At 40.4% G+C, this 25188-nt stretch overlaps 5 protein-coding genes across 5 annotated transcripts; 4 read left to right on the forward strand and 1 right to left on the reverse strand.

Annotated features, from left to right (window-relative positions):
• The first annotated feature begins 612 nt into the window (after nt 1-612).
• abhd6b (abhydrolase domain containing 6, acylglycerol lipase b) lies at nt 613-6837 on the forward strand. The gene is made up of 8 exons (XM_019891648.1): nt 613-2956; nt 3094-3250; nt 3511-3624; nt 3712-3844; nt 5864-6021; nt 6100-6154; nt 6235-6335; nt 6622-6837. Exons 1-8 carry the CDS (start codon nt 2799-2801, stop codon nt 6799-6801), a joined length of 1056 nt encoding a protein of 351 aa, XP_019747207.1. The 5' UTR covers nt 613-2798; the 3' UTR covers nt 6802-6837.
• Nucleotides 6838-8132: 1295 nt separating this feature from the next.
• Nucleotides 8133-12844, forward strand: kctd6b (potassium channel tetramerization domain containing 6b). Its single transcript, XM_019891130.1, has 3 exons — nt 8133-8281; nt 9848-9941; nt 12034-12844. The coding sequence occupies exons 2-3, from the start codon at nt 9915-9917 to the stop codon at nt 12718-12720; spliced, it is 714 nt and encodes a 237-aa protein (XP_019746689.1). The 5' UTR covers nt 8133-8281; nt 9848-9914; the 3' UTR covers nt 12721-12844.
• A 2369-nt stretch (nt 12845-15213) lies between these two features.
• uqcc5 (ubiquinol-cytochrome c reductase complex assembly factor 5) lies at nt 15214-16826 on the forward strand. The gene is made up of 2 exons (XM_019891131.1): nt 15214-15538; nt 16575-16826. The coding sequence occupies exons 1-2, from the start codon at nt 15385-15387 to the stop codon at nt 16664-16666; spliced, it is 246 nt and encodes an 81-aa protein (XP_019746690.1). The 5' UTR covers nt 15214-15384; the 3' UTR covers nt 16667-16826.
• LOC109528471 (mimecan-like) lies at nt 16722-20981 on the reverse strand. The gene is made up of 7 exons (XM_019891128.1): nt 20856-20981; nt 19344-19405; nt 19173-19236; nt 18778-18942; nt 18492-18694; nt 18258-18350; nt 16722-17248 (listed from the first exon to the last, which is right to left on the reverse strand). The coding sequence occupies exons 1-7, from the start codon at nt 20959-20961 to the stop codon at nt 17078-17080; spliced, it is 864 nt and encodes a 287-aa protein (XP_019746687.1). The 5' UTR covers nt 20962-20981; the 3' UTR covers nt 16722-17077.
• On the forward strand, nt 20901-25050 carry LOC109528472 (14-3-3 protein beta/alpha-1). Its single transcript, XM_019891129.1, has 6 exons — nt 20901-21014; nt 22498-22798; nt 22878-23001; nt 23197-23360; nt 24550-24645; nt 24738-25050. The coding sequence occupies exons 2-6, from the start codon at nt 22505-22507 to the stop codon at nt 24792-24794; spliced, it is 735 nt and encodes a 244-aa protein (XP_019746688.1). The 5' UTR covers nt 20901-21014; nt 22498-22504; the 3' UTR covers nt 24795-25050.
• Nucleotides 25051-25188: the final 138 nt, after the last annotated feature.

Raw genomic sequence — 25188 nt, forward strand, 5'->3', positions numbered from 1 at the left:
TAACAACCCATTAACAGAGACATTTTTTTCACAATTAGAAACAGTTCCCAGATTCTTCGAATCAAAATCCACAAAAGATAAAAAAAATAAATAAATTGACCCTGATTGTGAAGAAAAAAAAACAGCAGCCGATTCAGATTTTCACCTTACCCCTTTCAATTAGTGCTGTAGATCTGTTCTTGCATGACGACACAAAGATAACTTCGCTGAACATTCAAGTATGTGGCAGCTGTTAGAAGCTAATGCTAATAAGCGCTGTTAGCTAATGCAAAGCTGTGCTGACAGTGCAGTTCTTCTTACTGTTTAGCTTGAAAATGTCAGCACTTTGCCCTGCATAGCTAGCAAGTCAGAGGCAGAGAAACTGCCAATTCCCTCACTACAAGCTTTTTAATAAGAAGGCATTTTGATAAAGTAAAAAAAAAGAGAGTGCGAGAGAGAGAAAAAATAGTGAAGCACAACAAGCAAAGACAGCAAACCCCTAAAAATCCAAATTGACGCCCCCCCCCCCAAAAAAAAAGGAAAGACTAATCAGCAAAGCGTCGCCGCTATGCATCTACACAATCATGAACCCATGTTACATAAACAACCTAAATAACACGGGAGCACAAACTGACACAACATCACACATTGGCCAACAAATATAAGCACTTGCACTTTACACAAACGGTTTATGACGCGTCAAAGAAGTTCCAGGACTAGTGTCACACAATATATACCGTATGTTCTGTATTTGAAATCCTGCTATCGGAGAAGACTGCTATCTTAATGGAGTTTGCTCATCTTCCACTCTTGCGAAGTCCTTATTGAAAAAGGCCCGTCAATTATATCTGCCAAAACATCCAGTCCACTTTAAACCCCAATGAACTGTTGAAAAAGGCAATACATCTGTCATAGAATAAACTTTGGCTTGACCTGACCTGGAAACCACGGTCGTCATAAGCTGTCTTCTGAACATTTTGGGCATTTGTATAAATCGAGTGAGCACGCCTTTTTCTTAACCAATGCTTTGTATTTAGATGTCTCATATTTTAACATGGATTTCATGACTCACACTTCAGGACTCCTTGCCATGTTAAAATGTCTTGCTTGCGAGCTTGCCAGAGCACTGTGACCACAACCCTTCATTCCAGTTAAAGCGAATGGAATATCTGACCTCTCCTCGTCCCCAGACACTATAAGCCTGTTGTTTTGTTGTCAGTGTTCAATATTATGTTTAATCCTGGAATTAAACATTTTTAAAGGACAACTGCAATATTGCCAGGGTTCTTGCAATTAAAATCAGTGGATTGTCTTGTTAATGCCACATATAAGATGCAGGATTCCTTTCTTCCTTTCATTCATGAAGTATGATCAATTTGGCTGGTTGCTTTCCGAGGTCAGACAAATTGAGTTCAGGCAACAGCTGCGGTGATAGGAGGCTCTGCCCTGAAATGACAGAGCTGTGCTTTTGGTGCAGTCCCTCCCACAAAGTGGACAGCACTCATACTAACGGCAAGTCTGCAGATGAGGAAGTCGAGCCTTTTTCAACAGGATAACGCGTTCGTTGATAAAATTCAGATGTCTCACTGCTCCGCGACGTCATCACTCACCATGCCCCGCTGCTGTTCACTTCGTTGGCACGCCATGTTGGCAGGGCCGGTCGCTTTTGAATGATCCTTGTCATTATGCCATGTGGCAGCCAGGTTGTGGATTTAGCTAAAGTGACCGGCACAGTTTGTGGAATGACATGATGCAAACTATCTAAATATACTTGACAGACCAAAATATAAGAAAAATTCCCCGGCTGTGTGAGCATCTCTATCCATTTGTTCTGCTCCAATTTGTTCTGTATGTAGGTCATCAGTAGAGGTCCAGGGTTGCAGCAGAATGCCAGCTCTGCACGCTATCAGAGGGTCCAGGCTAATTCTGAGCTGTGTAGCTTGCACGTAATGATTTGCACCAATATGAACAGCTTTGTCATAATATAAACATTCATCATGTAATGCAAGATCCCCCGACACATACAGCTGCATCATAGCACTTGCTCCTCAAATTTCTGAAGTGATTGTGAGCATGAAACAAGCACACTTAAAAAATAGAATTATGCAAATATGTAATTTTTGAAACATTATTATGTGACCTCAACTGTGTTGGAGGTGGTACACTCTGGGAGCTGTTGCCTGTGCCTCAGGTGAGAGTACTTGTCAAGAAATTACACACACTTTGTCTCTCTCATGACACCCTGTGGCGCATTTAGTACTTGAATCCTAAAATCATTAGTCCACAATCCACAGTCAATATAAATCATCATAATATGATGAAGAAGTTGTTAACAGCACATTTTCAAATATGCTGTTGTGTATTTTTGCCACGGTAATTTGCAAAGCTCAGCTTGTGCGTTCACTTTAAAAGAATGACCGACTCGTGGCCCAGTCCTGCAACCCCTCCACCCTCCCGATGCTGACTATTAATCAATGAGTTTATTTTGCGCAAGCATAATCTGCTGGAAATAACTGCACACTACAGGGATTTAGTTTTTGTACATTTCTGAAATTAAACTTTACAGTCTGTTAAACTATAAAATATTAATTGAAGCACCTCATGATTTAAACGTAACCAGCAGAGTTCAACCTGTATGTCTGCCTGTGACAACAGTCAAGGAAGGAAAATCACCAGAATAGTAAGTCCACTTTTTTGCGTTGATATCATTGTCTTGTTTAGAAAATCAAAGTGTTGCAATCACCTACTTCTCGCTCAGCAGAACGTTTGATAAAAGTCTAAAGCTATCCTGGCATCCTTTAATTTGTGTAGTGATTCACATGGATAACTTTTGTGTTTTATCCAGGATAAGAATGGCAGCAGAATTAGACATTGTGAATCTGTTCATAATTGCTGGGGGTACACTGGCTATTCCCCTTTTGGCATTCATCGCTTTCTTCCTTTTGTGGCCGTCAGCGCTCATTAAAATCTACTATTGGTAAGGTTGATAACTGCACCTTTTCTTACCACATATTTGAGAATGATGTCGCAACACGGGTCAAAATGTTTGGATGCCCAAAACTGCATCAATCTTGCTCTATAAAATTCCATTGGACCACTACCGCTCTTGTGCAGGTACTGGAGGAGAACTCTGGGTCTCCAGGTCCATTATGCGGACTGCGGGGGCTACCGCTTCTGTTACTCCTGCCGAGGAAAGCCTGGAATGAGGCCTTCCGTTCTCATGTTGCACAGCTTCTCTGCTCACAAAGACACTTGGCTTACACTTGTCAAGGTCAGCCGGAAGAGCGGTGACAAAAGTTTATGATCTCATGATCTGTATTTGTATTTGTTTATCCGCCATGTTGGAGGTCCAAATTGGAAGGACATGTCTGAGAGTTCATGTAAAACCCAAACAATTTATCCCAAAAAGTTAGAGGGGTCTGGTCTTTGATGTGTACCAGCCTTTGTGTGTGGGTGTTACCAGTTTTGAAGTGTACATGAATAGTGTATTGGTTAAAAATACGATACAATGAGCTCTATTCTTTGCATCAGTACCTACCAAAACATCTGCACATTGTGTGCGTGGACATGCCAGGCCACGAGGGGACAACCCGCACCAACACAGACGATTATTCCATTGTGGGGCAGGCCAGGAGGATTCATCAGGTACACACTGAATAAAATGCAATGGAAACACAGTAATGCTTTATGTTTCCTCTCTAAAAGTCAGTTTTGGTGCCTCATTCCTCTCAGTTTGTGGAAACCATTCGCTTAACTCGGAAACCTTTCCATGTGGTTGGGACCTCCATGGGGGGAAATGTAGCTGGAGTGTATGCCGCCACCTACCCGACTGAAATTTGCAGCATGACGCTCATTTGTCCAGATGGTCAGTGTGTGTGTATCTGTTTCCCCCTCTCTCTCTCTCTCTCTCTCTCTCTCTCTCTCTCTCTCTCTCTCTCTCTCTCTCTCTCTCTCTCTCTCGCACTCGCACTCTCTCTTGTATTAAATATTATGCACTCGTCTTACTGTATGTCTGTTGTTTGCAGAGGTGGGTAGAGTAGCCAAAAATTGTACTCAAAAGTTAGTGCTGTGACCTATACAATAAAAAAAATTAAAAATAGTCAGTCAAATAATTACTACAGAAAGACAAAGTAAGTATTCTGGGAAAAGAATCACTCAAATACCAAGTAACTAGTCAGTAACTACTGATGTTTTTCTTAATAATCTATTGTCTATGAGACAAAAATGTAAAATATGGTCATGCAAATTCAAATCTTGCCCAACAATATCACTTTCAAACAATATTTTGTTAAAAAAATTAACAGAGGGCAAATTCAGCTGTAAAAAGTGTCTTAAACGAACTTTCTTTGTTGACAAATGTAAAATGGCACTGTGGGCTCACCAGGCTGAGATGGTTAATTATGTATTTTAATGTATAGTTTGATTCTATTGACCTTTGACCGGTGGATTGACACATATTTATCAGCAATGTTTTATCACTCAAAACGTGAGTAATGCCGAATGTCAACATACATTATTATCTTCAGTGTGGTGCAAACACTGCACAATGGTTTTTCTTCACCTGCTGCTTTCAAATGTGCCCAACCCTTTCTACAGTAAAGAAAAGAGAACGTGTCTGACTGGGTTGGACAAACTGCAATTTGCATCAATGTTCTGTGATTCTGTGGTTGACCTACTGGTTTGATTCCGCAAAGTATTGCATTCTACAAACGCAGACCAAGAAATATAAAAGTGGCTCTTTTATATTTCTGAGCTTATACGTGGACATTTTTAGTCGGACACAACCATGCATTTTATAGAGCAAGTAATGTAATTGAGGTCACAGGTGAGCAGTAGCCGATCTGTAAGATAAATATAAAATGTTTTTCACATAAATGAGTCACTTTGATAAACTTGCTCCTGTAGTGCTGGAGTTTGTCTTTGTGTGAAGTCATGTGACTGCATGGCTCTCAAACGTTAAAAATATCGATTAAAAAAAAAAAAAAACAACAACAATGGCATGATTTAGTTTGCTTGATTGAAATCTAATCTCGACCCAGCCCGTAACGCTGCAAAGTAGGCTTGAAGCATGTGTATGTGTGTTTAGACTGTGAACCAGAGCGAGGTTATGTGTTTGTGTTCATTTCGCAAAAATTGCGACGAAGCAAGCCAGCGCAACACTGAAATGTTCAACGACATGCAACAAATATGGCACAACAATGTTTACATGCCTTGAGCACATTGGAAATTGTGAGACGTCCTATCTGAAGCCAAACAAGATTAATAAAGTAAATAAATGTGCCCCTTGCTCCCTCAAGACCAGGGTCTAGGGAGGGTTCTGTTCGCAGCTTGGTATTCCTCTAAAAAAGAGGACACACGGCCTGGCCTCGAGATACTGAAATGATACTCAAAGATCTCATATATTATCTATCCATCCATCCATCCATTTTCCGATCCGCTTTATCCTCACAAGAGTCGCGGGGCATGCTGGAGCCTTTCCCAGCTGTCTTCAGGCAGTAGGCGGGGGAAACCCTGAACCGGTTGCCAGCCAATCGCAGAGCACACAGAGACGAAAAACCATCCACACCCACATTTTCCGAACCACTTTCATCCTCACTAGGGTCTTAGAGTGTTCCATTAACCTGCTATGCATGTTTTTTGGAATGTGAGAGGAAACGGAAGTACCCGGAGAAAACCCACGCAGGCACGGAGAGAACATGCAAACTCCAGACAGGGAGGATGGAGCCAGAATCGAACCCAGCCCCTCTGCCCTGTGAGGCCGACGTGCTAACCATTTGCCTACCGTGCCGCCTGGGAAACAATTATACTAACACAATGATTTCCTTCAAATGTAGCCATTAAAACAAACGTTTATGGTGTGCATCATTTCTTGTCAATCCTGAAGGTATCAAACACCCATGTGAGACCAAGTTTGATAATCATCTGCAAGATCTGGAACGTAGCAATTACACACTAAATATCCCACTGATCCCGACCACGCCTGAGGAGATGGAAGACATGTTCAGACTGTGTTCCCATGTTCGCTTTAAGATACCTCAACAGGTCAGGTTCTGTATTTCTACTCTTAAACAGTGTTCAATATGTTGCACCATTTCAAGCTGTGTGGGTCATGTTGTCTAGATTCTTCAAGGTCTTGTGGATGTCCGAGAGCCTCACAACTCTTTTTATGAAGAAGGTTAGTTCATTTGAACATTCCAAAGGTTTGGTTTATCATCATCAAACACTCTGGTAATTGAATTTCCTTTTGTTACACAGTGTTTCTCGAGATTATTAGTGAGAAATCCAGATATGCTTTACAGGAACACTTGCATCTCATCACCGCACCTGTACAGGTGATATGGGGCAAACGGGACCAGGTAAAGTCCATCGATTAATAGTTGAACATACTGTAAACTGCTGTGGACCAACAAGTATAGCCTGCTTAGCTTGCCATTTCCCAGCTAAAATATGTACACTGTATTGTCTCTGATGATACTTACGAAAAGAAATATTGTCATTCAAACGCCGCAAACTCCATTGTGAGGCTTAATGAGCTACTGAACAAACATTATTTGCAACACTTGTTTCTGGCAGTTGTATTCTGGGAAGTGCAAGAAACAGGATGATGTCAGTATAAATGTGAACAAAAATGTTCTCCCCCAGGTGATGGATGTGTCTGGTGCCACAGTCATCGCAGAAATCTTGCCAGGATGCAGAGTGGACCTGCTAGAGAACTGTGGCCACTCTGTGGTGATGGAGAGGCCTTGTCGGACAGCCAAACTCATCCTAGAGTTCATTATCCTGCAGCAAGAAGCAAGGGGTGGCACAAAGAAATCATCTTGAAACCAAATTGGGTGTTTTTCATAAATAATAAAAATATGGGGGTCAGAGGTAGTGTGCTTGATTTAAGTGTGCAGGAACTTTGTGCAATAGTCAAAAGTCGGGTGGCTTCATGATGACGTAAGCTTTATGGTACTTTTCAAATTCCATATAATACAACATATTCAGTCTCGAGTTGTATGAAAACAGATTATTTCAGTTTTAGTAAACGGGTAATCATAAGTGGAAATGACAGCATGCGTGCCCCACAGTTCTTGTGTTCTGTGTTTGAATCTGGGCTCCAGACTTTAGGCAAGAGGTACACCTTGGACTGGTTGCCAGCCAGTCACTGGGCACATGTATGTTTTTAGAATGTGGGAGGGAGCTGGTGGAAAAACTATGCAAGCACTAGGAGAACATGAAAAACTCCACACAGGAAAGTCGCAGCCCACGTGTGAGCCCTTGAACTCAGAACTATGAGACAGATGTGTTCACCACGACTCAGTGGCAGAGCCAGACTTTTATCCTCAGGGTATCATTGGGTGGCCTTTGATTGATTCTTATTTTACAAACTGCCAAAATTCTTTACAAAACAATCTAAGTTCATTATATTCTCTATAGAAAACGTGGGAAATGTGGAAAAAAAAATCCCTGTAAAATTCCAGAAAATACTCAAAAGTTGTTTAACTGTCCCAGCACTTGCAGATTCCAAACATATTTCAAGGGGCCAAGTGCCCCCAGACCTCCTCTAGCCAGTGCACTAGTTCAGCATACAAGCTCCCAAAAACATACACAAATAAATATAGATACTTGAAAAACGTTTTTCTTAATATGCCAAGTAAATGCTTTGTGAATTCCCACCACTGCCACAAAATTGGTAATGTATCAAATCACATTTGACTTTGAAAATACACATACACAAAAAATTAAATGGGAGTGTCCTGAACAAACTGTTTTTCCACTAGGTGAGTGAACTTAGTATGCGGCAACAACATCCTGCTGTGACGATCCACAGGGAACAACCCCACCAGAGGCAGAAAAATGCTAATTGCACACCTGAATAAGACCTTTAAATGAAAGGTGAAATGTGTTTAATGAACACGGAAAGTCCATTTGCCTCGAATCAACCTTTCCGGATGGAGATGTTATTTGTGATACAACCCGTTTGTGTTCACATCAGGTAAAAGTGGAATGCAGGTTTTATCAAATTGATAAAGCTTTTACTTTGAAATGGGCTGCGGTGGGGTTTTACCGTAACGACGCGTGTAAGGGAGCAGGAAAATCCGTGCACGCGCGCGTGTCCGTCTGTGAGTCCGTCTGTGTGTGCGTGTGTGTGTGTGCGTGTGTGTGTGTGCGTGTGTGTGTGTGTGTGTGCGTGCGTGCGTGTGTCTAGGATCGCTTGGCTGCGGTGAACATCCTTGACTGACTGGCATCTGCAACGCTAAAAATCAACGTCATGCTGCACTTTTGGGTCGAAAGAAGACGAATCCAAAAGAGCGAGTCGGTGAGCTTGCATTTAATCGTTTCTGTCACGTCTAAAATGAATAAGTTCAAGACGCAAATGCTTCGTAGTAACATCAGCTACATTGTTAACTCGCTAGCCTCACTAGCTAGGAGGCTAGCTAGTAGCTGGATAGCATTAACTGCTCTTGTTGTAATTGAAGTTTATATGACATTGTTAATTAAGAAAGTTCACATTTCCAATGCTTCCCGCTTTGGTGTTCCTCTTAGCACAGAGCAAATACGGCCTTAGCAGCATTCGTTTGCAATGGGAGTGGAAAGGGAAAGATAGGGGTGGGTGACACGGTGAAGAGTGGTAAGCACATCTGTCCTAAAGTTATGAGGACGGGGATGAGGAGCCATATCGTCCTCTATGGATTCCCCCCCACATCCATGCTTAAGTTTATTGAAGACGTTAAATTGCCCAACAGCGCTTGTATACAGTAGAACCTCTAGTTAAGAAGTTAATTGCTTCCAAGAGTTCATTAGAAACCTGAAACGTTCATAAATTGAGGAAATTTTTTCCCATTGAAAATGAATACAAATGCAATTAATCCGTTCCCTCTCCAAAATATTGGCAATGCAAGTTTATTTGCATATCTCACTTCATGTACAATACAATTGAAAATTATTTACATTAAACATATTGTGGAAAGAGAAACAATGTATCATTAAGACATCACCAAAATCATAATAAAAGCGTCTAACATGATTATATTACAATGAAAAACCAAGCATCAGTCTAGATTAAATAAAAGACACCACGAAAATGGGGATTAAAACAAGAGATTGAAGAATGGATTCATGAAAATGCTGCAGTAAAATCTAATCAGTCTTAAGTGAAGAGACACTACATTTCAATAAATAACATACACACTCTAAATCGTTGGGGTTTTTTTTTGGGGTGGGGGGGTGAAAACCACGTCATTCAGAAACCCAACTGCTAATAGATTTGTGATTTGACGATCAATGATGTGGTGTCTCCCAACATATGCAACAGCTTTAATTTTCTGTTTACAGCAATGTGTGATGCTTGTTGCCAATGATGGTTACACAGCGGGAAAAAAAAGATCATAGATCCATCCGCTCGTGCATGCCAAGACCGTTCATCTATCAAAAATCGAAATAGATATAAACAGAGTTTGTTTTTCTACGAAAATGTTGTTGTAACCCAACTTGGTCATAAAAAAAGGACATTCAGAACTCCAGGTTCCACTGTATGCCCTGTGACTGGCTGGCGAGCAATCCAGGGTGTACCCCAGCTGGGAGAAACTCACCCTCACCTCAGATAAGGTTAAGCATTTAGATAGATAGTGAAAGGGTTTATGTTGGATCGTGTTCAACACTGCTTAATAAACAACAAATGTGTGATTTCAATATATTGTAATTAGTGTTGTGCATTTTACTGTCACTGTGATGGTAAAGATTTGTATATGATGTTAGAAGCACAATTAACTTGGAAACTAATTTGGCCTGAGAAATAACTGGATAGCCAGATCTCATTTATTGAAGTGTTGCTGATGGAAGTGATGAGACTGACCTCGCACTAACTTTGTTTTCCATGTGAAAGTGAATTGAGCCAAACCACGTTTGCTGCTCCGTGTTTTGGTCCTGACCAAGTGTGTTTTTGTCTACAAATGGATAATGGAGGCTGGGGCCATAGGGTAAGAGATGCTTCAGCTTCTTATTTACTTCCACACCTCGTTTGAAGCAGACGTGTGTGCCGTCATGCACGCTGTGATCAGGGGCGTCTCTGATCCACTGGTGAAAGGAGACTTTGATTGTCCTCTTTCATGGTTTTAGTTTCACCCAAATATACACTTTTTTGAGAGTAACATGTCCTTACTAACATTTTAACATCCACCGTGTCACAGCGCAGCGTGTTGTCAGTCGTAGCTTTGTGAAGGGATTGCCGCGCCGGCGATGGGGCTGATCACGAGTTAGTTCATCGTCAAAGTGTTGCCTTCCTTTATGTTTAAGTCAGGGATGAGAAACTTAAATGGAGCGGGCTGTAGTTTTTCTTCTGTGCTCCTCGGGGACCACATATAGGACCACACACTTCCTAACCAGCTGTATGACACAAATGTGACATTAGATATGGACAAAATACATGCTCTTAATATATTCCATTTTTCCCGATACATTTCTCACTGTATGTAAGAAAGCTCCGCTACTCTAACATAGCAAACAACAATATACCCACCACATATTTTTTTTTCCACTGCAAATGGCTCTCGGATAAAAATGACCATGTAAAGATGGCACCAAAAAAACAACTTTAAGTGCAAGAAACCACTCAAAATGTTATTGTTGAGAAACTATGTGTGTCCAGCACATCATTCCAAATCAGCCAAAAAATAATTAGGCCAACCAAGTGGAAGTGCAACTCAGACATGTCTGCCAGCTAGTGGTGGTGAATGGTGATATTAAGACTCAAAACTACAACATATTTGCAGTTCGGGACCCTGGAATTTTATATATATATATATATATTTTACACACAGTGAATATTTTACAGTTTTGAGCCCTGCGGGTCCCAGGGACTCGCTGATCAGGAAAGTATGAGTCCCATTATGCATTGAGAGAGTCCCAAATTTTGAATTCTATAACACAAACAACAACAATATACATTGATAATAGGTTTATTTCTTATAAACAAACGCTGCAAAAATTTAAATAATTCAGGCATACAAGATTTGCTGAGAAATAGGTTTTTATTTCATCCCATGGTTCAGTCGTTGAGTTCATAAATTCTCCTCTCTTTACTCTGCTTCCAATGATGCAAGGCTTTCTCAAAGTCAACTTATTATCGCAAAAAACTATCCAACTTTAGCTGCTTCCTCTGTCATATCTCCGCAATAAACTTTCGCAACACTTGTTCGCAACACTTGTTTTAACGTTACACAAACTTGGCAATCGTCTGCCGAGCTCGTCAATCTCGTCTCGCGAGAACGGAAATCTCGTCATGCGAGATTACTTAACGCGAGATCAAAACAACAATTGTCAAACTGCGATTGTTGCTGGAAAAAAAGATGTACCGTAGTGTTTTTTTCTTTATTTTGACTGAGAAATTTCCTTGCGTCCCAAAAACGCACATTATTTGGAACTGTGCGTCCCGTGGGAAAATTATGCATCGAGGACGCGGGACGCAGAGGTAACGAGATGGCTTTGAAAATATATATATAGAGAGAGAGAGAGAGAGAGACATACATACATACATACATACATACATACATACATACATACACACACACACACACACACACACACACACACACACACACACACAGGTATATATTTAAGTTTTCTAGGAGATGTTTTTCAACATTTACCTCTGCGTTTAGTGGAAATGTACACAGTATTGAATGTTTATCTGCATCTTTTGAAGATTTTTTTTAGGGGGGTGTAAATAAATAATCTTGAATAAAAAAAAAATCTTGAATAAAAATAACTAATTAAAAGTAAAATCTGTGGTAATGCATGTGGGCTGATTTAAGTTATTCAACACGGCTGACATGGCTTCTATGCCACATGCCCTTAAGGTAAATAACATATTACATACATGGTAATTTCTCCATTGTGAGACAAATAAAGGTTTTCTTATCTGATCATAACATAATTTTTTTCCATCACGACAGACGTAGAATATCGGCACTGACACTGATATTGGTATGAGTGCATCCCTTCTGATTTAATTGCCTGGGGTTGTGTGAATGCATCAAAATGGTCCTCTCCCTCTTCTTGCCTTTGCTTTAGATGACTACTCCTGTTACCTTAAACGTAGGAGGTCACCTGTACACAACCAGCTTGTCCACACTGCAGCGTTATCCTGACTCCATGTTGGGCGCCATGTTCCGGGGAGACTTCCCAACAGCTCGCGACTCCCATGGAAATTACTTCATTGACCGCGACGGGACACTTTTCAGGTACATCCTGAACTTCCTGCGGACGTCGGAGCTAACCCTCCCGGCTGACTTCACAGAGACAGATCTGCTGAGGAAAGAGGCCGACTTCTACCAGATTGAACCCTTGATCCACTGCCTAAGCGATCCCAAGCCTCTGTACCCTCCGGACATCTTTGAGCAGGTTGTGGAGCTTTCCAGCACACGCAAACTGTCCAAATACTCCAACCCAGTAGCAGTCATCATCACACAGTTAACCATAACGACAAAGGTCCATGCTCTGCTCGAGGGCATTTCCAACAACTTCACCAAGTGGAACAAACACATGATGGACACCAGAGACTGCCAGGTGTCTTTCACCTTCGGGCCATGTGACTATCATCAGGAGGTGTCCCTGCGAGTTCATCTCATGGACTACATCATGAAACAAGGCTTCACCATCCGAAACACGCGTGTGCACCACATGAGCGAGCGGGCCAATGAGAACACAGTAGAGCATCACTGGACTTTCTGTCGACCGGCTCAAATCGTTGAAGACTGATTTATTCATTGCATAAAGGGAGTATTTTCAATTCTTCCATAAGAATGTTGTTGTTGTCCTCAACCAATTAAGACTGTATTTATAGACTCACCCACTCCATACTGCCCCATGTGTAAAACCAGTAATACAGTGAAACTCTTCTACAACGAAATCATGTTTGCAGCAAGAAATTTTTCACAACAGGGGGTTTTTCACTGTAGCAAATTTTATCTCAGATGTAAACACACACACACGCACAACGTATGTGTGTACTCTTCATTTTTATTCCAATACGTAGTGCATAAATATGAGCATATACTTATTTGACACTTCATATAGCCAGTGTAGAAAGACAAAAACGGGAAAGAAATTGCGAAATTTACAATCAGCATTCACTTTCACTTACAGCAATTTCTTGTATAATGTTTTACTTTGCTTCCTCCATCTTTCACTTTTATTACTTTTATCCTGTTTTCAAGCGTGAATGCTTTTTTTTCTTAACTCCTTGGTCTGCAAAGGCCCGTTTCGTAGCCATTTTAGCAATGCAACGTTTGTCCTACGTCTGAAATTAACAATAACAAATACTTAATGTACTACTGCGCATGTGTAAACCAGTGTGGTGGTTGCAGTTGCCATTTCCGAACAAAGCAGTAGAGGTCGATGTGGCATGCTGAGGTTGGATTACACTTTTGTGGAAGGCTTGTTTTCGTTGCAGTGAATCTCGTTGCGAGGCAAGAGCAGAGAAAAAGATTTCATATAACAGAACAGGGGGACTTTTCGTCATAGGGGGAGCAGAAAGTGGGAATGCCTTTCATGCATGAACATTTTTTTCACACTAGGGGGTATTTTTGCCCATGTAAGTTTCGTTGTAGAGGAGTTTCACTGTAGTATCAAAAGATGATTACAAAGACATGACTGAGAACAGAGTGGAGTGAGGATTCAAAAAAGGATTCTTCAAAACAAACAAAGTGGAGTGAGGATTCAAAAAAAGGATTCCTCAAAAAAAAAAAAAAGCCATGATGAAAACCTTGGTCACAACACTGTATGTGATGCAAGTGTTTGTACGTCATATTTGTTGAAATGAGCAATACGTACTGCAGCAGTTACTCTGCAACAAAGTCATGTATGTCAAGCAGTGAGTGATGACTGCTGCCTGTGCGTGTATGCTGCTATACATTTGACTTGCCTTTGTATTGCTCTATGATGCTTTTGATCAGAGGCCAAATATAAACGCACTGGGAAAAGGGTACCATATGGGACGCTTGCTTTCGGCTTCAGCTACCGTCTTGCGTTAAAGAGCTCTTGGAGTCTTACTCCTGGTGGTATTGTTAAAAAATTGCATTTTGCCTCCCAAATTATTCTGTCCAAAAAAGGGAAAAAAAATTTCATACTGATTCTTGTTGCCATTTCTGGTGAGCTCATGGTGGAGTTTAAAAGAAAGCCCCTTCGCTCTTTATAATCTTAATGGTACTTATGTCCCGTACAGTTGTTGCATGTGTTTAATGTATGTGTTTAGATATGTCTGTGCAGTTTTGTGTCATGCTGTTACAATTGCCATCAATAAACCCGCTATTGGCAATGTGTCATTTTATGCCTTTACCTTACTTGCAACTTACTTGCACTTCATGAATTTAGCTTGTGTATGAATAAAGTACCGATCATTCATCTATCCTCCATCTGATTTACAGTATCATCTACTGTATTTATCCATCCATCTAGAAAATTCTTCAGTCAAGGTAGAACTTTTTGATCGTAAATGCAAAAGGTATCTTTGGCCCTAACAGAGCACTTCTCATCCCTAAAAGAACACGATGCCTACAGTGAAGCGTGGTAGAGGCAGCTTCATGGTTTGTTGCTGTTTTTTCTTCTGCTGGACCTGGGGCCTGAAACCAGGTGGAGGGAATTATGAACAGTTCCAAATAGCAGTCAGTGTTGGCACAAAACCTCCAGGCTTTTGCTAGAAAGCAAACAAGAAAATGTCAGGAAAGGCCTATCTGAACTTGAGGTGGGGGTTAATTTGATGCATTTTAAATTCTGCCTGGTATGTGCTGACTCCCATTTCCGGGTTAGGATGTAATTGGTTCTTTCTGACCGCAACCACGTCCCAGTTTTAAAGAGGTGTGCATGCGTGCACATTTGTGCAACCACAATTCTGATGGATTATCACAGAAAACTGGCATTTTAAACTATATTAGCTGTCTGCCAAATTCTTCATGCTTCAAACTAATTGGTAACTGCATTAATGTACAATATATATATATATATATATATATATAGCGAGAGAGAGAGAGAGAGAGAGAGAGAGAGAGAGAGAGATACTAATACCTTTCGCTCGTCGTCATTCACGAATAAAATTTATGATTTATTAGTTGTTTAATTTAACAGATTAATCTATCGATAATATTTTAACCAATTACACGTGGGTTCGAGCGCCTAGTTCAACCGGAAATACGCTAGCACTACCGGATATGACGTTATTACGGGTGCGCTTGTTTTGATTTTAATGATATTTTGACTCGAAGACACGCTCACAATTTGCAATAAACCGCCCGCGTTTTTGTCAGGAGAGATCATATATTGAAACAAGCGCACCCTACGTTTGGGAAGGACGTTTAGGAAACCACCATACCTCAAAAATCATATTTAATTTGTCAGACCTTTTTTGGTTGCTTACACGTCCTTGGCATGCTTCAGAGGAGTATAACACTGCGATATTTTCTCGGTCTCGTTCCTGGGAAACGTCGTTTTGGTCCGTATAGATTTCTTCCAGTCTTTTTTTGCATTGGAGGTGTCATGGAGTGGATCATGATCAACGTGAGGATAGGAAAAGAAACATTCTGTAAGTGCAACTTGGCAAAGTGACACACTCACTTTGTGTTATTTTGGTAGTCCCTTTTTACTCTTTGGTGTCAATATGTTAAATGGTCAACGCACAACCTATTGACAGCATCCAAATGTAATGCAATTATAACATCACAGAAATGCGTATGTTTATGTATATTGACAAAACTGCTTTTTTATTATTCTTTTACATCACATAATTCATTTTACATCTTATTATGTTTTTGTATCCATTCCATATATTTCAAAAATATTGCGGAAGAAATCATTTGCAATTCAAAAAAGAAAGCTGCATTAATTGGAATTTACAATTTAATCTACCTTACCCTAATCACACTAACAGGGTTCAAAATCACTGCAAATATATTTATTTATTTTTTGTGAATGCAAACACTAGTTTTTCTTCTTTCTACCCCCCAATTTTGCTGCTGTAGACTGTAAATTTCCCCAGTGTGGGACAGACAAAGGATATCTTAATCTTAATATATGTTGCTCAAGAGTACAGCTGCGATGCGAATATAATAGTGAAGGAAAAACTCTGTTGTGTAATAATGATTTAATAAAAAAAAAAAGAAAAACTCCAAAGGAGTAAGAGGATTGTGGTGGTTTGAATCACATGCTCCATTATGGCTGAAAAAATATGAAAACTAGAAGTGAAAGCATACCTGACGTTTCTCCATGGCCAGAGCAATTAGTTTGATGATGTCATTCCTCCTTAGTTATGTGGCTGATTATTTTTTTTCTTCTCTTGCCCTAGATGGCTAATATTTGTTGTGAAAGACAACTTCAGAGAATAACGTAATGCTGCATTACTAAAATATGTCTGTGTTGAAACAAATGTTTTACAAAAATCAAAGTAAGACATAAAATGAATCATACAAAAAAAAATGAAGCTATTTAAAATGTATGTTTTCTTGTCCGGTGCTTGACATGTAAGTTAGTCATCAAGAAGGCGGGACAAGATTAAAAAAAAAAAAAGCAAGTTGTAAATGTGTTTCTTGATTCCAGTCGGTTTTGTGTCCTTTTCTTGACAGATGACGTCTACCGAAGAAAACGATCAGAGAGGGAGTACCAGCAGAAAGTAGCGGATGGTTTCATAGTTATGAATGAGCCTACGGCCAAGTGAAGGATGCTTGTGTGGACTCGACACGCTTCATCATGGACACATCCTTGGAATTTTGCCACAGCATCACAAATCGAAAATCCATGAAATTATGGGAAAATCATGCATATTTTATTGTTTGTTTATATATTTTACAATCTAAATAAATGACATTGTATGGTCATATTCATGTATGAAGCGCTTGATCTGGTTTTAAATACAACGTAGCACCTGGCAAACCCTCCCAAAGCGTGTATTTTTAGGGTGCGTGATTATAATAAGGTGCTGTATACTGTATTATGCATGACAAAGGAGATTGATTTTCTGGTAATTCAACAGCAATGTATATGGTGATGCTTGAATAGTATAACTCAGCATTGGTTATATAAAAGTCTAACTTATTCACCGTTTGATCAAAATCACATTTTGGTTATTTCATTTGTACCATCCGATTGGCAGAGTGAGCAGGCAATTGAAGCTGTTCGGGTGTTTCCATAGCTGGATGGGGTTTCCATCCAGTCTCAGTTCTCGTAAGTTCCTCCGGATGTAGTGAGGATTGTTTCTTTGGCAGAATGTCGTCTCTGTAATTTTATTGATGTTGTTGTTCTGTAGGAGACACAGAACCAAATCACAATGGCACACCTGACAAAAACTGGTAATGTTTAAAGGTTTTGTAGTAAAGCTGTTCTCCGATTAAACAACAGCGCACCCTCCAAAGTCAACCAAAAACAATTTCACCTAAACAGACATTAGACTGAATGATTTTGAAAAATATTCAAAATCAGATTTCTCGCCCACACACAAAAATAATGCAATTGCAATTTAGTAGGCTACTCTTTTTTTTCAAGGTCTTCTTCCCATGCGATGGCGACTTGAATTTGATTAATTGTTCATGTTGATGCCTTAACAGCTATTAATTCATCCAGCGATTCAGATGCTGCATTGAATTTGTTAGGGTTCTGTTATTTCAAGCTTTTTGCAGACTGTGTTCTTCTCAACTATAGTCACGTTAAAAACATCAAAATGCTTGATCTGTTGGTTCGAGTGCTCCCCTCGCCCTTCTCATGCAATGGACCACTACTCCATCTTCTGACTGTGCGTGTGAGGGCTTGATTCAGGAAGAGGGTAGCAACCGGCAAAACAAACTTCTTAGTGCGTTGTGAGGAAAATAAAGCAGCATTATCCCAGTGGAGCATGTAAGGGAGGAAAACAAACCGTTTTACCAAAACCATCAAAGATTTCAGCCTTTTTTACGGTAACACCAAATTTGCGTAACTGCCAACAGCACGAGCTGTCCTGTGACCACACCCATACCCCGAAAGCAGTCAAATCCTCTTAACCAATCGAAATGAATGGGGGAAAACATGTTCCAGCCCAAACAACAAACCCCACATTTTTGGGATATTTTTTTTTTACGTGTTCTATTCTTTAGCACTGCTTTTTCCTCAGTGCCACCACTGTGTTCAGTCTTTGCAATACACAGATGTGGAGAGTCATGGCTTGAAAATCATGCCCCCCCCCGCCCCCCCCAGATGCCAAAATTCACCCCTAAATCTCTCAATGGTGTGATGGGAGTGCCATTAATCTTAAAATGTTCCACTGTACATTAACTTACATGTAGGTGCACAATGTGAAGAGACTCTGGAAGACGAGGCACGGTTTTCAGCCTATTGTATCCAAGGTAGAGATACGCCAGTCTTGTGAATTTCTGCAACAAAGAAGCTTTGTTTATTGATGATGACTATTATGTAGTATTTACTTTATTTAACACAACACAACTGAAGACTTTGTATTTGCTGTATTTATGCATCATTCAAATGCAGGATAAGTGGGTTTGGATGGTTACTACCTTGAAACCAATGGTCTTTAGACCTTTTGATGTAAGCCTGTTGGAGTTTGCGTTGAAAAACCTCAGCATCCCGGGAAGCGCGGGCAGTTTAGTCAGCCTGTTGTCTGAAAGATTGAGCTCCTCGAGATTTGCAAGTCTGCAAAAAGCTTCGTCCTCTATCTCTGTGATGAGATTCCCACTTAGGTCAATTATTTTCAATGAGGCTGGAAAAAAATGGAGAGAAGCTTTGAAAAAGAAGAAAGATGACTTTAGACAAGGATTAATTTACAAAAAAGTGTTTCCTTACTCATGTCTGCAAAGTCATTATTGGTTATTTTAGTGATTTTGTTGAAGCGTGTGTAGAAATAAGTTGTTTCCTTCGGCAACTCTGGCACGGCTGACATTTCAGGAGACACCTCCTCACAATAAACGAACTCTCTCAGGCAAACGCACAGCAAACATGTTAGATTGCCTGTTAATGAGAACAGCATATCAGTGGAGGAATGTTCAATTATGTTTTTGTACAGCTACAAATGCACTAAACAAACATTAGGGAAACGGATACTTATTCAGACCCCTCATTACATCATATGGACATTAGTTGTATTCAGGAATGTGGAGTAATTCATTTTCAAGCATTGTAATCAGCTTCAAAATAGTTAGACATTAGTGATAGTTATACATTAGTTGAGTCCAACTCACCATTAGCTTTTGAAGCTACAGCTTGGTCTGCATCTTGAAGGAAGTCAGAATCATGCACATCAGTCTGAAAAGAAATCAAGAAGTCCTCATGATCTAAATCATCCCAGGTTGGGGGTTCCATCACTCTTCAAAAAAATAAAAAATAAAAATAAAAAATCAATTTTATCTTACCTCCACCGTTCCTCTATTTTTAAATTCAGCTCCCTCTGCAAAAGACAATGTCACGGACAGCACTGCATATATGAAAATGAAAGTCGTTAATCGCGTCATTGTGACTGTTGAGAAATGAGAAAGTGGTGTCCGCTGTGCTTCAAGCTGAACTGCGTGAGAGGTGGAAAATGTTCCACACAGATTTTATTAAGATGACTGCGTGTTGAGCAAGAGAAGAACATTAACATTACCTCAGTAGATGATGTTTAGCATTTTTTTCTTAACAACCAAATGTTTGGTTGAAAACACTTCAAAATGCACACATAAAAGGTTTAATTTGTCTGGCTACCTCCCACAGTTCCAGAACATGTTTTGTTAATTGAAGACTTAAAAAGTGCGAAAACCTCGGTGCTCAAGGGCGACATTTGATTTTTAAAATGGACAGATGGGCCAAATCATTGGAGAAATTGGGTAAAATAAGAAACCCTCAACCCCCCCCAAAAAAAAAAAAAGTCAAGCATCACTGCGATATTTTTTGCTTTTGTGGTGCGTGGAACAACAAATAACAAAAACATGATTGCTAAAGTGCTTTTGATGGCAAAATAATTTTCGATTTACAGATAGGAAACCAAGAAACGCACCGTGACACTGACTCACCACATGTTACTGTAAAGCACTTGGAGTTGCAATTTGTATGTTAATGTGCTATATAAATAAAGTTGAATTGAAAAATGAGCATTTTAATTTTTTGAAGTAAATACCAAAAGAAATTTCACGAGGACCCAAAGACGCCGATAGGAATGATCCATATTTGATTTGTAACATGCTCGGGCAAGCTATTTGATATTTTACATAATATTCAGTCATCACAAACCCTGCCTCGCCCAGTGTCAGCTGGGACAGTCATCCTTGACCCTAGTGAGGATCAGCAGAAATGAAACTGGAGAGATGGACAGATGGATAGATGCTACTAATCTGGACAACTATAATTTACACAATAAATGTGTTTTTCTGTGCATGCATGTTTGGGAAGGAAGTCAGAAATGTCCTCCAATTAAAACAAAAACGGTAAATTGGTACTTTCACTCTCTCAAAAATAACATTAAGGTACTGTTTGCTGACCTTGACCTTTGACGACTGTGTCTAATGTGTTGTCTTGTATTATTTTGTCATTGTCTGTGTCTAATGTGTTGTCTTGTATTATTTTGTCATTTTATGTTAACTTTTCTTTTGATGGCGGCACGGACACCCGCAGCGGCTCCTCTTGTTTTATGTTGTCTGGAGAGGGAAGAAATTTCATCTGTGCTGCAGCACATTTGACAATAAAGTTGTACTTGACTTGAAATGTATTAGCTGTGAACAATAAACGGTCTCACTTTGAGGTACAAAGAGAAGAGTAATATGACGTTCAAATAACAGGCGATCTTGTCCCGTGAGCTTAACAGTCGAAAAATCCCATTTTGACAAGGTGGACAACCCTCCCTTGCTTTCTATGTATTAATATTGCTTGTCTAGAGCGTCGTGATGTCTTACGTAAGGCAGATGTGTGGCGAGAAAAGAGGAAATGCAAGTAGCCGTATAACGGAAGTGGTTCTGCCCTGAGATATACACGCCGAGCGCGACTGGAGGACGGAAGCATTAAAACGTCTAACAGAGAGTTGAGAATAATCAGGATTAAAAGTCGCCAATATTGTAAGTGTTTCCAGCGCTAGGCTGAGGTTTTTATTCATTTTCTACCGTAGCTGTAATCACAGTCTAATGGGCCGGTCTCAATTTACGACGCTGTTTTTCCCCCCGTCGCGGCCAATTGAATCCTTTTTGAGGAGCCATCATATAACGGTGCAGGCTAGCTGGGGCTAACTAGCATTAGCATTAACACTAGCAAGCCTGCTAATGCTAGCGGCTAGCTCACCGGCTAACGTGATAGCCTCGATTCCGATTCCGTGACACTTTGTTCTAACAGGGGCTCGCCAGCGTTAGCGGGCCGTGTTGTGTTAGAAAGCGGCCGAAAATTTTTTAACTTAAAAAAAATAAATTAAGATGCCGCTGTGCTATTAAACCCTCCACCCAAGCAGCGCCTTTATCTATGTTTGGAACATGAATTGTCAATAGCGTTTATTCTGTATTTTTTTAATCAACCTTATTTTTGTGGCCTAGCTAACGGAACGTTCAACGGAACGTTGGAGAATGATGTATTTGGCACGTCAGCCGCTCCGCTTGCTGGACGACGTACGATATGAATTTCACCCACGCTAGCATTGGGTGTTCTTTATAAAATGCATGAAAGAAATGTATGAAACCGATTTACGTCGTTAGTATTTGTTAATAAAATGTGTCATTACGCTGGCGCCGTTAGCAACAGTAGTTCTGGATAGCAGTGCAACGGATTCGGATGCTTGTGGAAAGGCTTATATTTTGTAGTAAAATGCTATTGAGCACGTTATGCGGTTATTTCCTACGTGAAAGATATAGGGATCAATAAGTATATTTTTTTTCTGCCGAAACTGAGCTAACAGAGACGGGATTTGAGAGAGCGCTTGTAATTACCTTGGGGCTAACCTCGGCAAATGCAAGGTTGACCCACTTGCCACGGGGCCCAGTTTGCGGCGCTCATCCGCACTCTAAGACCTAATGCCGTCTTTCTCACATTATATTGCAGCCGTTTCTGGACAAATTTCATAACATTCAACTGTTAGTTTATTGTTTGGAGAAAGCGGTGTTTCCCAACCCTTATTGTGGGAGAAAAATTTCACTGCACACCACCAAACAAAAAGGACACAAAACTGGTATGCGGCTTCTGCCCTCTAACGGAGGAGCATTTAATTGTTCTACCTGTCATTATGTGTAACTGGCATAGTATAAGAATCATCTATATTGTCCAAATGTGTTAAAGCACAAAGGGAACTTGCCTCTGGTAATTGGAACCGCTGCAGTACTACAGTTAAAAAAAAAGCCACGTTAACAAAATATACCAATAGGACATGAATACAAAAGTACAGAGAGTCATGAACTAACAAAGTGACCAGTTTCCATAGTCAATTGAAATCGATGAATTTCCCACAGCAGACCTGATGATCCCTCATGTCATATTCGTTGTGAATCACTGCTGTGGTATGGTATCTTGTCGTCCTCGCTACATCACTAACCCTGCCTCTGTGCGTTCTGTATCCCCCAGTCTCGAAATGGATAAGAACGACCTGGTACAAAATGCCAAGCTTGCCGAGCAGGCTGAGCGTTATGATGATATGGCAGCTGCCATGAAGAGTGTGACAGAGCAAAGCACAGAGCTGTCAAATGAGGAGCGCAATCTTCTCTCTGTTGCCTACAAGAATGTGGTCGGGGCGCGCCGCTCATCCTGGCGCGTCATCTCCAGCATTGAGCAGAAGATTGAAGGCAATGACAAGAAGAAGCAGATGGCTCGCGAGTATCGGGAGAAGATCGAATCTGAGCTGCAGGAAATCTGCCATGATGTGCTGGTGAGGTTCTCTTGACTTTTCCGGTGGTTTTCAGCCATTCATTTGCACAACTTTGACAATCTCAACTGCTGCGTTTTAGGGGCTACTGGACAAGTACCTTATTGTTAATGCAGGAAGTTCCGAAGGCAAGGTGTTCTATCTGAAAATGAAGGGCGACTATTATAGATACCTGTCTGAGGTTGCATCCGGAGATGCTAAGAAGGGTAAGTAAGGACATGACTTGCATGATACACTTGATTGTTGTAGTTCATGAATTTGACTGCAACATTGACTGCAACAAATATATATATGTATGACTTTTTTGAAATGTATGACCTTTTAAATTTTTTTAAAAATCTAAATAACTCTCAATGTGACGAGGAAAAAAAATGCTATATTTCTACCATTTTTGTCTTCAGATACCGTGGATAATTCCCAGCAAGCGTACCAGCAGGCTTTCGACATTAGCAAGGGGGATATGCAGCCAACACACCCCATTAGGCTTGGACTGGCCCTCAACTTCTCTGTATTCTATTATGAGATCCAGAACAACCCAGAAAAGGCCTGCAGTCTGGCAAAGACGGTGTGAACTAAATTATTTTAAGAGTACTTTTGAAATCTAACTTTTTGCTATAACACACATACACACTGTAGTCTGATGAGCTCCAAGACGACCTGAATTACACAAATGCTTTTAGAGTAATAATAAAATTATAAATCTTACTTTTGAATAATGGGTGCTAATTAGCATGGTTGATCAATCAAGCAGTCAACTTTATTTTCAAACTCGGGATCCTGATAGAGACAACCAAGGTACCATATAAAGTCCAAGTCAGACACTAACGAAGCATCAAAAACAAATTACATAAGCAAAAAAAAAAAAAAAAGCATCATACAAAAGAGGCACAAGCACCAATGTTTCCAAATTTTGGTTGAACCTTGAGTCCGACAGGTTCATGGTAATTTAATTTTTTGTCAATTAGATTATATTATTTTCATTGTTCTCAAAGGTGTACAGTAGTGCTATCCTGTGTCATAGTGAGAGCTGTATTAAACTTCGATCTACAGCTGTTTGACAAGGTGATGTTTTTTATCTGTAATTTCTCCATTAGTATGGCACCCAAGAACTCTTACTCAATATGACAACAAAGAAAAATATAAAATAACATAACGAAGGGGGGAAATAAATGTATTATGGGCAAAGAGAATGCAATATCTAACCCTGACCAACAGAGGACAGTGCTGCCACCCTGAAGAGTGGCTTCCAAGGAGAGACTCATTCAAAAAGCAAAAAATAAAAGCCCTGCATCATGTTAGGACAGTGGTGTGACTGCGAACGTTAGAAACAAACAGTATTACAAACCAAAATAAAAATTGAGACAGAGTGAGAAAAATCCTTTCTCCACAATGCTACACAAATGAAAGTGGAGCAGGACCAGGTCGACTCTGATTGGCTGTGTTCATGTCCAGCTCCGCCAAGTTTGATCAAGCCTATAAGACTGATCGACCTGAATTTTGTTGCATCGACTAATGCAATAATATAATCGCCCAGCCTGAGGCACAAAAAAGTGAAAAGCAAACACTGACAATGTCACAAACAACCCTGCCAAATTTGAATGGTAAAAAAGCTTGCCAAGTACATTAAAAATACTTTAGGCAGGTTCACTGAACATGCTGAAACCAGACAATGCTCAAATGTCAAATACCTCAATCACAACCTGGAACAATCTATGCTGCTTGAGAGGGTCTTAAACCATTTTGTTGTATTTCAGGCATTTGATGAAGCCATCGCTGAGCTCGACACTTTGAACGAGGACTCTTATAAAGACAGCACCCTGATCATGCAGCTCCTAAGGGACAACTTGACTGTGAGTCCCACTTGCGCCTTGTTGTTTTGTCCTCACATTGGTTTTGATGGTCTGACATGACAACTTCAACTGTGCATGTTGTGTGTTTGCAGCTGTGGACATCAGAAAACCAGGGTGACGAAGGGGAGACCGGAGAAGGGGAAAACTAAAGGAAATTGCACTGTTAATCCACCTACACTCTTATCTTAAAACACAAGACAGCTTATATACATCCCCCCCCCTCCTCCCTCAACTCCATCAGCCCCTCCCTCTTCTGTATGACAAGCAGCCTGAATTGCTCCTGACCAACTAGTTTACCCCTCTCAGGTCACTGTGAGGCGACAGGGTCATTTTCAGTTGTTAGTACGTTCAGTCACTTTGTAGAAACGTGTCTTGTTTTCGTTAGCTCTGTGTGTATGTCTGCACGTTTGTGGGGAGCGAGCGAGTGAGACTAAAAGATATTTTGTGTGCGCGCACCTGTGTGAGAGAAATCATTTGGGGGGGGGGGGGGTTGGGAATTTTAATCGGCCTTCCAAATTCCTTTGCCCCGGTTAGTTTTGTGCC

Source organism: Hippocampus comes, unplaced genomic scaffold, assembly GCF_001891065.2.
Source record: "Hippocampus comes isolate QL1 unplaced genomic scaffold, H_comes_QL1_v1.1 scaffold174, whole genome shotgun sequence".
Classification (NCBI taxonomy): Eukaryota; Metazoa; Chordata; class Actinopteri; order Syngnathiformes; family Syngnathidae; genus Hippocampus; species Hippocampus comes.